The 11372-nt window shown below is 39.0% G+C and overlaps 1 protein-coding gene across 2 annotated transcripts in view; it reads left to right on the forward strand.

The window, feature by feature from the left end:
- The window catches only part of gabrb2a (gamma-aminobutyric acid type A receptor subunit beta2a), a 171636-nt gene extending 160498 nt beyond the window's left edge, over positions 1–11138 (forward strand). The window contains exon 9 of one of the 2 annotated variants that reach the window (XM_062045873.1): positions 9477–11138. In XM_062045873.1, coding sequence (XP_061901857.1) covers positions 9477–9833 — 357 coding nt within the window. In that variant the 3' untranslated portion in view covers positions 9834–11138. The remainder of the gene's footprint in view (positions 1–9476) is intronic. The other variant, XM_062045872.1, reaches the window with a different exon arrangement.
- Positions 11139–11372: the final 234 nt, after the last annotated feature.

Below are 11372 nucleotides of genomic sequence, written 5' to 3' on the forward strand. Positions count from 1 at the left end.
GCAATTCGGACCGAGAAAGCGACGATTACCCCATTAATTTGAGCCAGGATGAAAGATTTGTGGATGAGGCAAGTGAGAGTGAAGGACTACAGAGCAGTGCAGGACATATCTTTTTTCGCTCTGACCGTAACTTAGGTACAAGCTGGCTCATTGGATTCCACACTTTCTCCTTTTTCTATTGTGGATCACGGATTTGTATTTTAAACCACCTCGGATACTATATCCTCTTGAAAATGAGAGTCGAGAACGCGAAATGGACATTCACAGTGACTTTTATCTCCACGACAATACATCGGTGAAGCACTTTAGCTACGGAGCTAACGTGATAGCATCGTGCTTAAAAGCAGATAGAAACAAAAGAAATAAACCCCTGACTGGAAGGATGGACAGAAAATCAACAATACTATTAAACCATGGACCTGTAAATACACGGTTAATGCTTTCCAGCCTGGCGAAGCTTAACAATGTTGTTGCTAACGACGCCATTGAAGCTAACTTAGCAACGGGACCTCACAGAGCTATGATAAAAACATTAGCGCTCCACCTACGCCAGCCAGCCCTCATCTGCTCATCAACACCCGTGCTCACCTGCGTTCCAGCGATCGACGGAGCGACGAAGGACTTCACCCGATCATCCGTGCGGTCGGCGGCTAGCGTCAGCTAGCACGTCTACTATCCAAATCAAAGTCCTCCTGGTTGTGTTGCTGCAGCCAACCGCTAATACACCGACCCACCTACAACGTTATTCTTTGCAGTCTCCATTGTTCATTAAACAAATTGCAGAAGATTCACCAACACAGATGTCCAGAATACTGTGGAATTTTGTAATGAAAACAGAGCTTTTTTGTATTGTATTCAATACTTCCGGTTCAATGATTGACGTCACGTCACGCGCATACTCATCCTCCGAAGGCTTTTTCAACCGGAAGTGTGGCGGGAATTTTAAAATGTCACTTTATAAGTTAACCCGGCCGTATTGGCATGTGTTGCAATGTTAACATTTCATCATTGATATATAAACTATCAGACTGTGTGGTCGGTAGTAGTAGCTTTCAGTAGGCCTTTAATGTCCATGGAATTTTCTCACACTTTTTCGCTCCCGCAGGAGGGGACTTTTCAGCCACATCCGTATCCTCCTCCCCTCCTGCTCTCGGCCGCTTACTGTTAAAGACAACAGATGATTAGATTAACACGTACCACCCGTGAAATCTAATCACCTGCCAGCTGTGTCTCGCCGTCAGCACGTGCCCCGCCCCTATCCGATGGTGCTCGTCCTCAGCACCATAGACAGCGGCGGTGACCTTTGCTGCTGCAAGCGCGCTGGCCACACCTCCCTCCACAGTGACCAAATGACAAATGAACTCACGAGTGACAACTTCACCGCTATCATGTAAACCAGGGATGCCCAACCTTTTTAAACTGAGAGCCACAGACCGACAAATCACCTGTACCGGTACCGAAATATATTTCAATATATTTGGACGCTCAGAAATAAAAAAATATTAGACACATCGTCTTTTCAGCAACATCATTTTATAAGAGGACTTAAGGGGCCGATTAAAACGACTTCGATTGATGCGTTTTGGTGACATTTGATATTTTTTAATGAGATTCGTGTTTTCACATGGAATATACAGTACAGGCCAAAAGTTTGGACGCGCCTTCTCATTCAATGCGTTTTCTTTATTTTCATGACTATTTACATTGTAGATTGTCACTGAAGGCATCAACACTATGAATGAACACATGTGGAGTTATGTACTCCTAAAAAGGGGAAATAACTGAAAACATCTTTTATATTCTAATTTCTTCAAAATAGCCACCCTTTGCTCTGATTACTTTTTCGCACACTCTTGGCATTCTCTCGATGAGCTTTAAGAGGTAGTCGCCTGAAATGGTTTTCACTTCACATGTGTGCTTCAATCAATCAATGTTTACTTATATAGCCCTAAATCACGAGTGTCTCAAAGGGCTGCACAAGCCACAACGACATCCTCGTCTAAGATCCCATAGTGGATCTAACATAATAGTGTGAGAGTCCAGTCCATAGTGGATCTAACATAATAGTGTGAGAGTCCAGTCCATAGTGGATCTAACATAATAGTGAGAGAGTCCAGTCCATAGTGGATCTAACATAATATTGTGAGAGTCCAGTCCATAGTGGATCTAACATAATAGTGAGAGTCCAGTCCATAGTTGATCTAACATAATAGTGTGAGAGTCCAGTCCATAGTGGATCTAACATAATAGTGAGAGTCCAGTCCATAGTGGATCTAACATAATAGTGTCAGAGTCCAGTCCGTAGTTGATCTAACATAATAGTGTGAGAGTCCAGTCCATAGTGGATCTAACATAATAGTGAGAGTCCAGTCCATAGTGGATCTAACATAATAGTGAGAGTCCGGTCCATAGTGGATCTAACATAATAGTGAGAGAGTCCAGTCCATAGTGGATCTAACATAATAGTGTGAGAGTACAGTCCATAGTGGATCTAACATAATAGTGAGAGTCCAGTCCATAGTGGATCTAACATAATAGTGAGAGAGTCCAGTCCATAGTGGATCTAACATAATAGTGTGAGAGTCCAGTCCATAGTGGATCTAACATAATAGTGAGAGTCCACTCCATAGTGGATCTAACATAATAGTGAGAGAGTCCAGTCCATAGTGGATCTAACATAATATTGTGAGAGTCCAGTCCATAGTGGATCTAACATAATAGTGAGAGTCCAGTCCATAGTTGATCTAACATAATAGTGTGAGAGTCCAGTCCATAGTGGATCTAACATAATAGTGAGAGTCCAGTCCATAGTGGATCTAACATAATAGTGTCAGAGTCCAGTCCGTAGTTGATCTAACATAATAGTGAGAGTCCAGTCCATAGTGGATCTAACATAATAGTGAGAGTCCAGTCCATAGTGGATCTAACATAATAGTGTCAGAGTCCAGTCCGTAGTTGATCTAACATAATAGTGAGAGTCCAGTCCATAGTTGATCTAACATAATAGTGAGAGTCCAGTCCATAGTGGATCTAACATAATAGTGAGAGTCCAGTCCATAGTGGATCTAACATAATAGTGTCAGAGTCCAGTCCGTAGTTGATCTAACATAATAGTGTGAGAGTCCAGTCCATAGTGGATCTAACATAATAGTGAGAGTCCAGTCCATAGTGGATCTAACATAATAGTGAGAGTCCGGTCCATAGTGGATCTAACATAATAGTGAGAGAGTCCAGTCCATAGTGGATCTAACATAATAGTGTGAGAGTACAGTCCATAGTGGATCTAACATAATAGTGAGAGTCCAGTCCATAGTGGATCTAACATAATAGTGAGAGAGTCCAGTCCATAGTGGATCTAACATAATAGTGTGAGAGTCCAGTCCATAGTGGATCTAACATAATAGTGAGAGAGTCCAGTCCATAGTGGATCTAACATAATAGTGAGAGTCCAGTCCATAGTGGGGCCAGCAGGAGATCATCTTGAGCAGAGACAGGTCAGCAGCGCAGAGACGTCCCCAACTGATGCACATATGAGTGGTCCACCCTGGGTCCCAACTTTGGACAGGTAGCGCCTCATCTGTGGTCACCGAATCTGTGCCCCCCCTCCACGAAGGAGAAGCTTGAAGCTCATCGAGAGAATGCCAAGAGTGTGCAAAGTGTGAAGAAACTAGAATATAAAACATGTTTTCAGTTATTTCACCTGTTTTTGTTAAGTACATAACTCCACATGTGTTCATTCATAGTTTTGATGCCTTCAGTGACAATCTACAATAGTAGATTGTCACTGAAGGCATGAAAATAAAGAAAACACATTGAATGAGAAGGTGTGTCCAAACTTTTGGCCTGTACTATTATTTATCATTACTGTACATATGGTGTAATATATTTGGGAGGGTTCTAAACCTTTTATGGCTGTCAACATTAGCTTTATTTGTATTAACTCACTTATGTAAAAACCTCACGCAATGTACGTAACATGTAAGCAAATACGCACCAGCGTCAGTCCGGGTCCTTCAACCATCACTATGTCTTCGGAATCAAAATATATATTCATATATTTCATACCGCCTATTATTTGCGCACCATTGACTAGTGATGCATCAAAAATTCGGCTGCCGAAAAAAGGCTTTGCTCACCAAAACCGGAGTTGTGATGAAGTATTCACTTCCGCTAGCGGGCTTTGTATTTCCCTGCACGTTTACATTTGGACCAGGCCTGACTCGGGGGCCACATTTAGAGAAAAAAATATGTCTGAGGGCCGGTATATCTATTTTTAGGAACACTAATACAAAACCTCACAATAATGTCTGATTGAATGCTAAAAACATTATGACAGACCGTCTTAAAAAACGTAATGGAATTTTTAAATTTTTCTATGAACGATAAAACACTGAATATTGACAAAATATGAACGTCACACCCCCTTTCGATCGACATATTTTACAATCAAGTGAAACGCAACAAACAGTGAAATATGAACGCAAAGGGTACAAAATAAACCCACCGACAATCTGATACATGTGATATATCACTAAGCTTTAGAACTTTGTTGTGAAAATCTCCTTCCGCGTCTGTGGAAACGCTTCCCGCCCACACTGCTTGGTGCCTCGTCTGAGCTGCTGTGATGTAGATTACCATAGTAACTAAGTAGATGACCATAGTAACTAATTAGATTACCATTGTAACTAATTAGATTACCATAGTAACTGGTATATCATTCCAAAGTGCATATTCCAACCATTGAAATACTTTGTATGGTTGAAGACTTACGGTCATTAGAAAACATGACTGCACATCATAATGGCAGCTACACTTTACATCTTAAAGATCTAAAAAAATTATTTGGCAATGTCCGGCTGGCCAGATTGAAAAGCTCAACGGGCCGCATGTGGCCCCCGGGCCTTAATTTGCCCAGGTCTGATTTAGACTGGTCACATTTGAAAAGATCCGATTCCAATCGGATGTGGACTACTTCCTGATGTGGCCTGAATCTGATGTGAAAGATCAGATTTGATCCGTGTCACTTGAGGGCAAAAAAATTTGGATTTGGTGTGCAGTGTAAACGGGGCCTATGATGCACGTTACAATTAAACTTTTCAAATTTTCTTGTAATCAGACAATATTTTGGGTATATTAGAGGAGAAAAACCATCAAAAATGCACTCAAAAACTGCCAATATCCCACATGGGCCATCAAAAAGGGGGAACAACGAGTAAAAAACAAGGAAAAGAGAGAAAAATAAAGAACAAAGAGGTCATAACCTTACCATAGGGCGGAGGTGTCAAAGTCGTTTTCACTGAGGGTCACATCACAGTTATGTTTGGGCCGCTTCCAACAGTGAGTACTATTATTACACCATTTTTTATGCATTTTATTAGTAGTTTTTTTTTTAAACTAAGATGTAAAAAAAAATATGGTAAATTGCAATAATTTCACATCAAAATTTTGTGTATTTTACAGTAAATGGAAAAACAGTACTGCTGTTTTTATGGTAAAAAAAAGAAAAGGCAGCTCAGTTGCCAGAATTTTACCGTTAAATTTACATTTGTTTTTTTTACTGTAAATTAAAAAAACTGCAATTTTACAGTAACATTTGGGCACCTGAGCTGCCAGTTTGTTTGTTTTTACCCCAAATCAACAACTGTAGATTGTTCTGTGTATTACTGTAAATGCCAAAACAGCACCACAGTTTATTACAGTAAAAAAAAAAAAGTACTGTTTTTTTCATTTAGAGAAAAATGCTGTAAAAACCACAGTACATTTAAAAATTTTACCATGAAATCTATTGCTACTTTCACATTGCACAAATTGATGGATAACTTGCTTTGAAATCACTATTATTAGTATTGATTTATATTTAAAAAATTGTTTGAATGTTTGATAATATATTTTTGCATAATTAGACAATATTTAAGTTAACAAAATTTACGATTACAGGGAGTACATACACTACCGTTCAAAAGTTTGGGGTCACCCAAACAATTTTGTGGAATAGCCTTCATTTCTAAGAACAAGAATAGACTGTCGAGTTTCAGATGAAAGTTCTCTTTTTCTGGCCATTTTGAGCGCTTAATTGACCCCACAAATGTGATGCTCCAGAAACTCAATCTGCTCAAAGGAAGGTCAGTTTTGTAGCTTCTGTAACGAGCTAAACTGTTTTCAGATGTGTGAACATGATTGCACAAGGGTTTTCTAATCATCAATTAGCCTTCTGAGCCAATGAGCAAACACATTGTACCATTAGAACACTGGAGTGATAGTTTCTGGAAATGGGCCTATATACACCTATGTAGATATTGCACCAAAAACCAGACATTTGCAGCTGGAATAGTCATTTACCACATTAGCAATGTATAGAGTGTATTTCTTTAAAGTTAAGACTAGTTTAAAGTTATATTCATTGAAAAGTACAGTGCTTTTCCTTCAAAAATAAGGACAATTCAATGTGACCCCAAACTTTTGAACGGTAGTGTACATTTCCAAACAAAATGAAAATAGCTAAAGTTGCACCAATTTATAAGACTGGAGACAAACATTAATTTACAAATTATAGACCTGTTTCGTTACTTCCACAATTTTCTAAAATCATTGAAAAACTGTTCAATAACAGATTAGAGAGTTTCATAAATAAAAGTAGAATACTCGAAGAGAACCAATATGGATACAGAGCTAATGTTTCAACTTCAATGGCTTTAATTGAAATTACAGAAGAAATTACCAATGCAATAGATAGTAAAAAATGTGCGGCTGCAGTTTTTATGGATCTAACTAAAGCATTTGACACAATTAATCACAATATTTTAATCCAAAAACTAGAACGATATGGCATCAGAGGGTTAGTCTTAAACTGGATAAGAAGTTATCTAACGAACAGGAAACAATACGTGCAGCTAGGCGAACACACGTCTACAACGCTAAATATATCCTGTGGTGTACCTCAGGGATCAATACTAAGACCTAAATTATTCAATCTCTACATAAATGACATTTGTAAAGTTACAAAAGATTTAAAGTTAGTACTATTTGCGGATGATACAACAGCGTTTTGTTCAGGAGAGAACACACAGGAGATAATACAAATAATAACAGAAGAAATGAACTAATTAAAAAGATGGTTTGACAAAAACAGACTATCTTTGAATCTCAGTAAAACTAAAATAATGCTATTTGGTAACAGTAGAGAGAAAGTCAAACACAAATACAAATAGACGGAATAGAAATTGAAGAGTAAATGAAAACCAAATTTCTAGGTAAAATAATTGATGATAAATTGAACTGGAAATCTCACGTAAAAAATACACAACATAAAGTAGCAAGAAACACGTCAATAATGAATAAAGCAAAACATGTTCTAGACCAAAAATCCCTTCATATTCTCTACTGCTCGCTAGTGTTACCATATCTGAGCTACTGTGTAGAAATATGGGGAAATAATTACAAAAGTACACTTCATTCATTAACGGTGTTACAAAAAAGATCAGTTAGAATAATACATCATGTTGGATATAGAGAACATACAAATCCTTTATTTATTGAATCGAAAATACTGAAATTCCACGACATAGTGAATTTGCAAACAGCTAAAATTATGCACAAAGCAAACTATAACCTGCTACCCAAGAATATACAACAATTCTTCTCAAAAAAAGAGGAGAAATATAATCTTAGAGAAAAACGTAATTTAAAACATTTGTTTGCACGTACAACACTTAAGACCTTCAGTATATCAGTATGTGGAATTAAGTTTTGGAATGGATTAAGCAAAGCAATGAAACAATGTACTAATATGATCCACTTCAAGAAACTCTTCAAACTTAAAGTGTTTACAAAGTACAAAGAAGAAGAACCATGACAAACATTCTCAATTTATTTCATCCATCCATTCATTCATTCTTAAAGTAATCTTACTTGTCTCATCATATGAAATATGACTTACTTCACCAATTATTATTTTTAAATTATTACTATTATTTATTTATTTATTTTTATTGTGATTACTTATGGAGTTTATTGTGAATAAATTGTGAACAGGAAGTGAACAAAAAGTTTTAGCAACTGTTATGTAAAAGAAAAAGGGGTAGGATTAAATAAGCTCTGCTTCTTCCTACTCCTTTTCGAACATGTTGAAAAGAGAAACTGGAAATTGTGATGTATCATGTTGTATGCTTGCATGTTCCAAATAAACTCAAACTCAAACTCAAACAAGAAAGAGTGAGAAACGCGTGCTCGAATACTCGAATATCACGATGTAGTCATTTTCTATATCGCACAGAAACAAACCCGCGATATGTCGAGTACCGTATTTCCTTGAATTGGCGCAGGGAATATAGTATTCGCACGTCTAGAATTACTGCCGGGTCAAACTCGTTTGTCAAAATAATTAACGCATGCTTGGCCTTATCGCCCGTTCAGGATTAACGCCGGATCAAATTCGTTTCGCAAAATATTAATTTTATTATCGCATGTCTATAATTTTCGCCGGGTCAAACTCGTTTCACAAAATATTTAGCATATGTCTAGAACTTCCGCCGGGTCAAATTCGTTACGTCACGAGTGACGATTTACCTGTCCTCATTTTCAAAATGGAGGAAGCTGCTTTCAGTAGTTTGCAATCGCACAAAGGAAAAAAGATAAAGAGTTATTCAGTAGGATTTAAGGTCCAAGCTATTGAATACCGGTACAGTATGCTAAAAAGAACAGTAAGCAGCTATGTTTTATTAATATACCGTAGCTGCGTGTGTCAAATACGGTATGAGTCATTAAATGACTCCCGCCTCCTGGTCGTAGAGGGCGCTAGTGATCCTTCTTGCGACTTCCGGTACTGCAGAAGAAGTGACAACACGCAGCAACAGATTTTTTTTTTTTTTCCTCTCGCCTGAACTTTTAACATGGAGGATTACATACCGGTATCTAAAATAAAACAGTTTTCTAAACTGGACTTTCAATGGAAGCAGGAGGTAATAATTAAAGGAATATCTCCATCGAGACAGAGAGACTTTTAAAACTGAAGAATAAGGAAGACTTCTATAAACAAGTTATCGATGCTTTTGGTCAGAAGGAGCTGCAAATGGACTCCATTTATAAGTACAGGTAAGACCATAGTAACGTTTTTTTTTATTAAATGTGCTTTTCATGATGGTATTGCTTACATCACACTCTAATCGCATGCCTAAATTTACCGCATTGAGTGAGAAGAGGGTTTTAAAATAATTAGCGCATGCACGGCCATCCCGCAGGCTTCCGGTAAACGCCGGAGTGACAGGAGGTTTTAAATTAATTAGCGCCCCTGCGGCTATTCAAGGAAATACGGTATATCGATATATCGCCCAGCCCTACAATGTTTGACTTTAAAGGTTCCACTGTACTGTTTTTCCAAAGAGTAGTGTTGATGATGTCACACGGCATCCACCGTGCCGTGTGACAAGCCAGCTGTACTCCTCTCTCATGGCCCCGCCCCCCTTTGCGCCCTCCCGCAGATGACCCCCGACGACAACATCTTGTTCAGCACCCTGGAGATGAAGAACGAAATGGGCGGCGCCGGCGACCTGTCCCGGGGCCTGGGAGCGCCGGGGGACCCCCGCAACACCATGCTGGCCTACGACAGCTCCACGCTGCAGTACCGCCGGGCGGCCATGGCCCGCCAGAACTATGGCCACAGCGCCTTGGAGCGCCACGCTCAGAAGAAGTCGCGCCTACGGCGGCGGGCCTCGCAGCTCAAGGTGAACATCCCGGACTTGTCCGACGTGAACTCGATCGATAAGTGGTCCAGGATGATCTTCCCCACCGTCTTCTCCTTCTTCAACGTGGTCTACTGGCTCTACTACGTCCATTAAAGTCCACGGCCATCTTGAGGCGGGCATTCAAAGATGGGCGTGGCGGGCGTTGAGGGGGGGTTGTGCGAGGTGGTGAACGGGAGAGAAATTTTAAACGACGTGAGGAGAGCGCATTGACATTTTGGACCGACAGCAGCACCCGACACGTCGGTGACTCTTTTTAGCATCTGGGAAACAACTTCAGCGGACGGACTAACTTTCAAAGAGAAGAGTTTTAAAAAGGACAACTTCAATATATCACTAATATTTGTCATTCGTAGCTTACTCTCTCTGTGGATCAAAAATATTTATGCTTGTGTTTGCATATACTTTAAGGATTTGTTTCGTTTCGTATCTATTTACTTGGTAGCCGAGCAATCCGGGAAAGCTTTATCAATGATTTCAAGAGGAGTCGTCCTTTGATAGTCTATTTTCCTACAATTACTGTAAATCCAAAACATTCTTTTAAAAAGCATGCTCATGTTTGATTTCACTGGCATGACGGAAAAAAGGAGGTTCATCTTTTGCTTTTTCGCTTCCGCAGCACGGACCGAACCGAGCCCGTTTCAACGTTGTTTTATTTGTTTGTTTTCTTTTACAACAGCGGGAAGAAGAAGAAAGAAAGAAAAAAAACCGGACTCTTCTTTACTTTCTGCCATTGCGAGAAGAGCTTTGAAGGACTTTGCAGACGTTCAGCATTGCGATGCATAAATACGGCAAACCACAATCATCTTTATCAGTAGAGTTGAGCGTACGATGCCTTTTCATCGTGGTTAGGTTTCTGTTTGGGGGGGGAAAAAATGTAGATAAATAGAAATCATGTTGAAAAGAAAAAAAGAGATGATTCATTTTTTTATAAGTCACCTTTACGTGTAAATAGGACCGATCCATTCTATTGAACTGTTGTTTGTTTTGCAGTTGAATTACGGATTATTTTCCATTCCGTCACACAAACAAAAAAACAAACCAAAAAAAAAAGGAGCAAATTTAACTAAGAAAAAAAGAAAAATCACAACTTTGCTGTTGATGTACTTTTTTTTATTTATTTATTTTTTATTTTTTTTTGGACTTCTCCCTTTTTCTTTCTTTTTAAATGGACTCTCGAAGCACCTGTACTTGCTGAAACTGAAGCACTTCCAGACACCAATGGCTGCCGGGTCCGTGGTTTCTCCCCCGCAGACGACTCAACGAGGACCCCCGCCATCCAGGCATTGAAGTCGGGCATATTTTGTACAAAGTTTATGTAAATTCCAATTGTAATATTTCATAAAGACTGTACATACGTTGTGTGATGATTGTCAACAATTATGAAGATGTATCTAAATTCAATTAAAACTCAATACAGTCTATCACTTCAATAACAAAGTGCCCGCTTGACGTTTTCGTGTGTCCTGTTGGCTTAAATAGGCTCGTAGAATTGTTTACATTAAGCGCAAAACCCAAAAGCAGTGAAGTTGGCACGTTGTGTAAATGGTAAATAAAAACAGAATACAACGATTTGCAAATCCTTTTCAACTTATATTCAATTGAATAGACTGCAAAGACAAGATATTTAACGTT

This window comes from Entelurus aequoreus, linkage group LG04 (assembly GCF_033978785.1).
Source record: "Entelurus aequoreus isolate RoL-2023_Sb linkage group LG04, RoL_Eaeq_v1.1, whole genome shotgun sequence".
NCBI classification, from domain to species: domain Eukaryota; kingdom Metazoa; phylum Chordata; class Actinopteri; order Syngnathiformes; family Syngnathidae; genus Entelurus; species Entelurus aequoreus.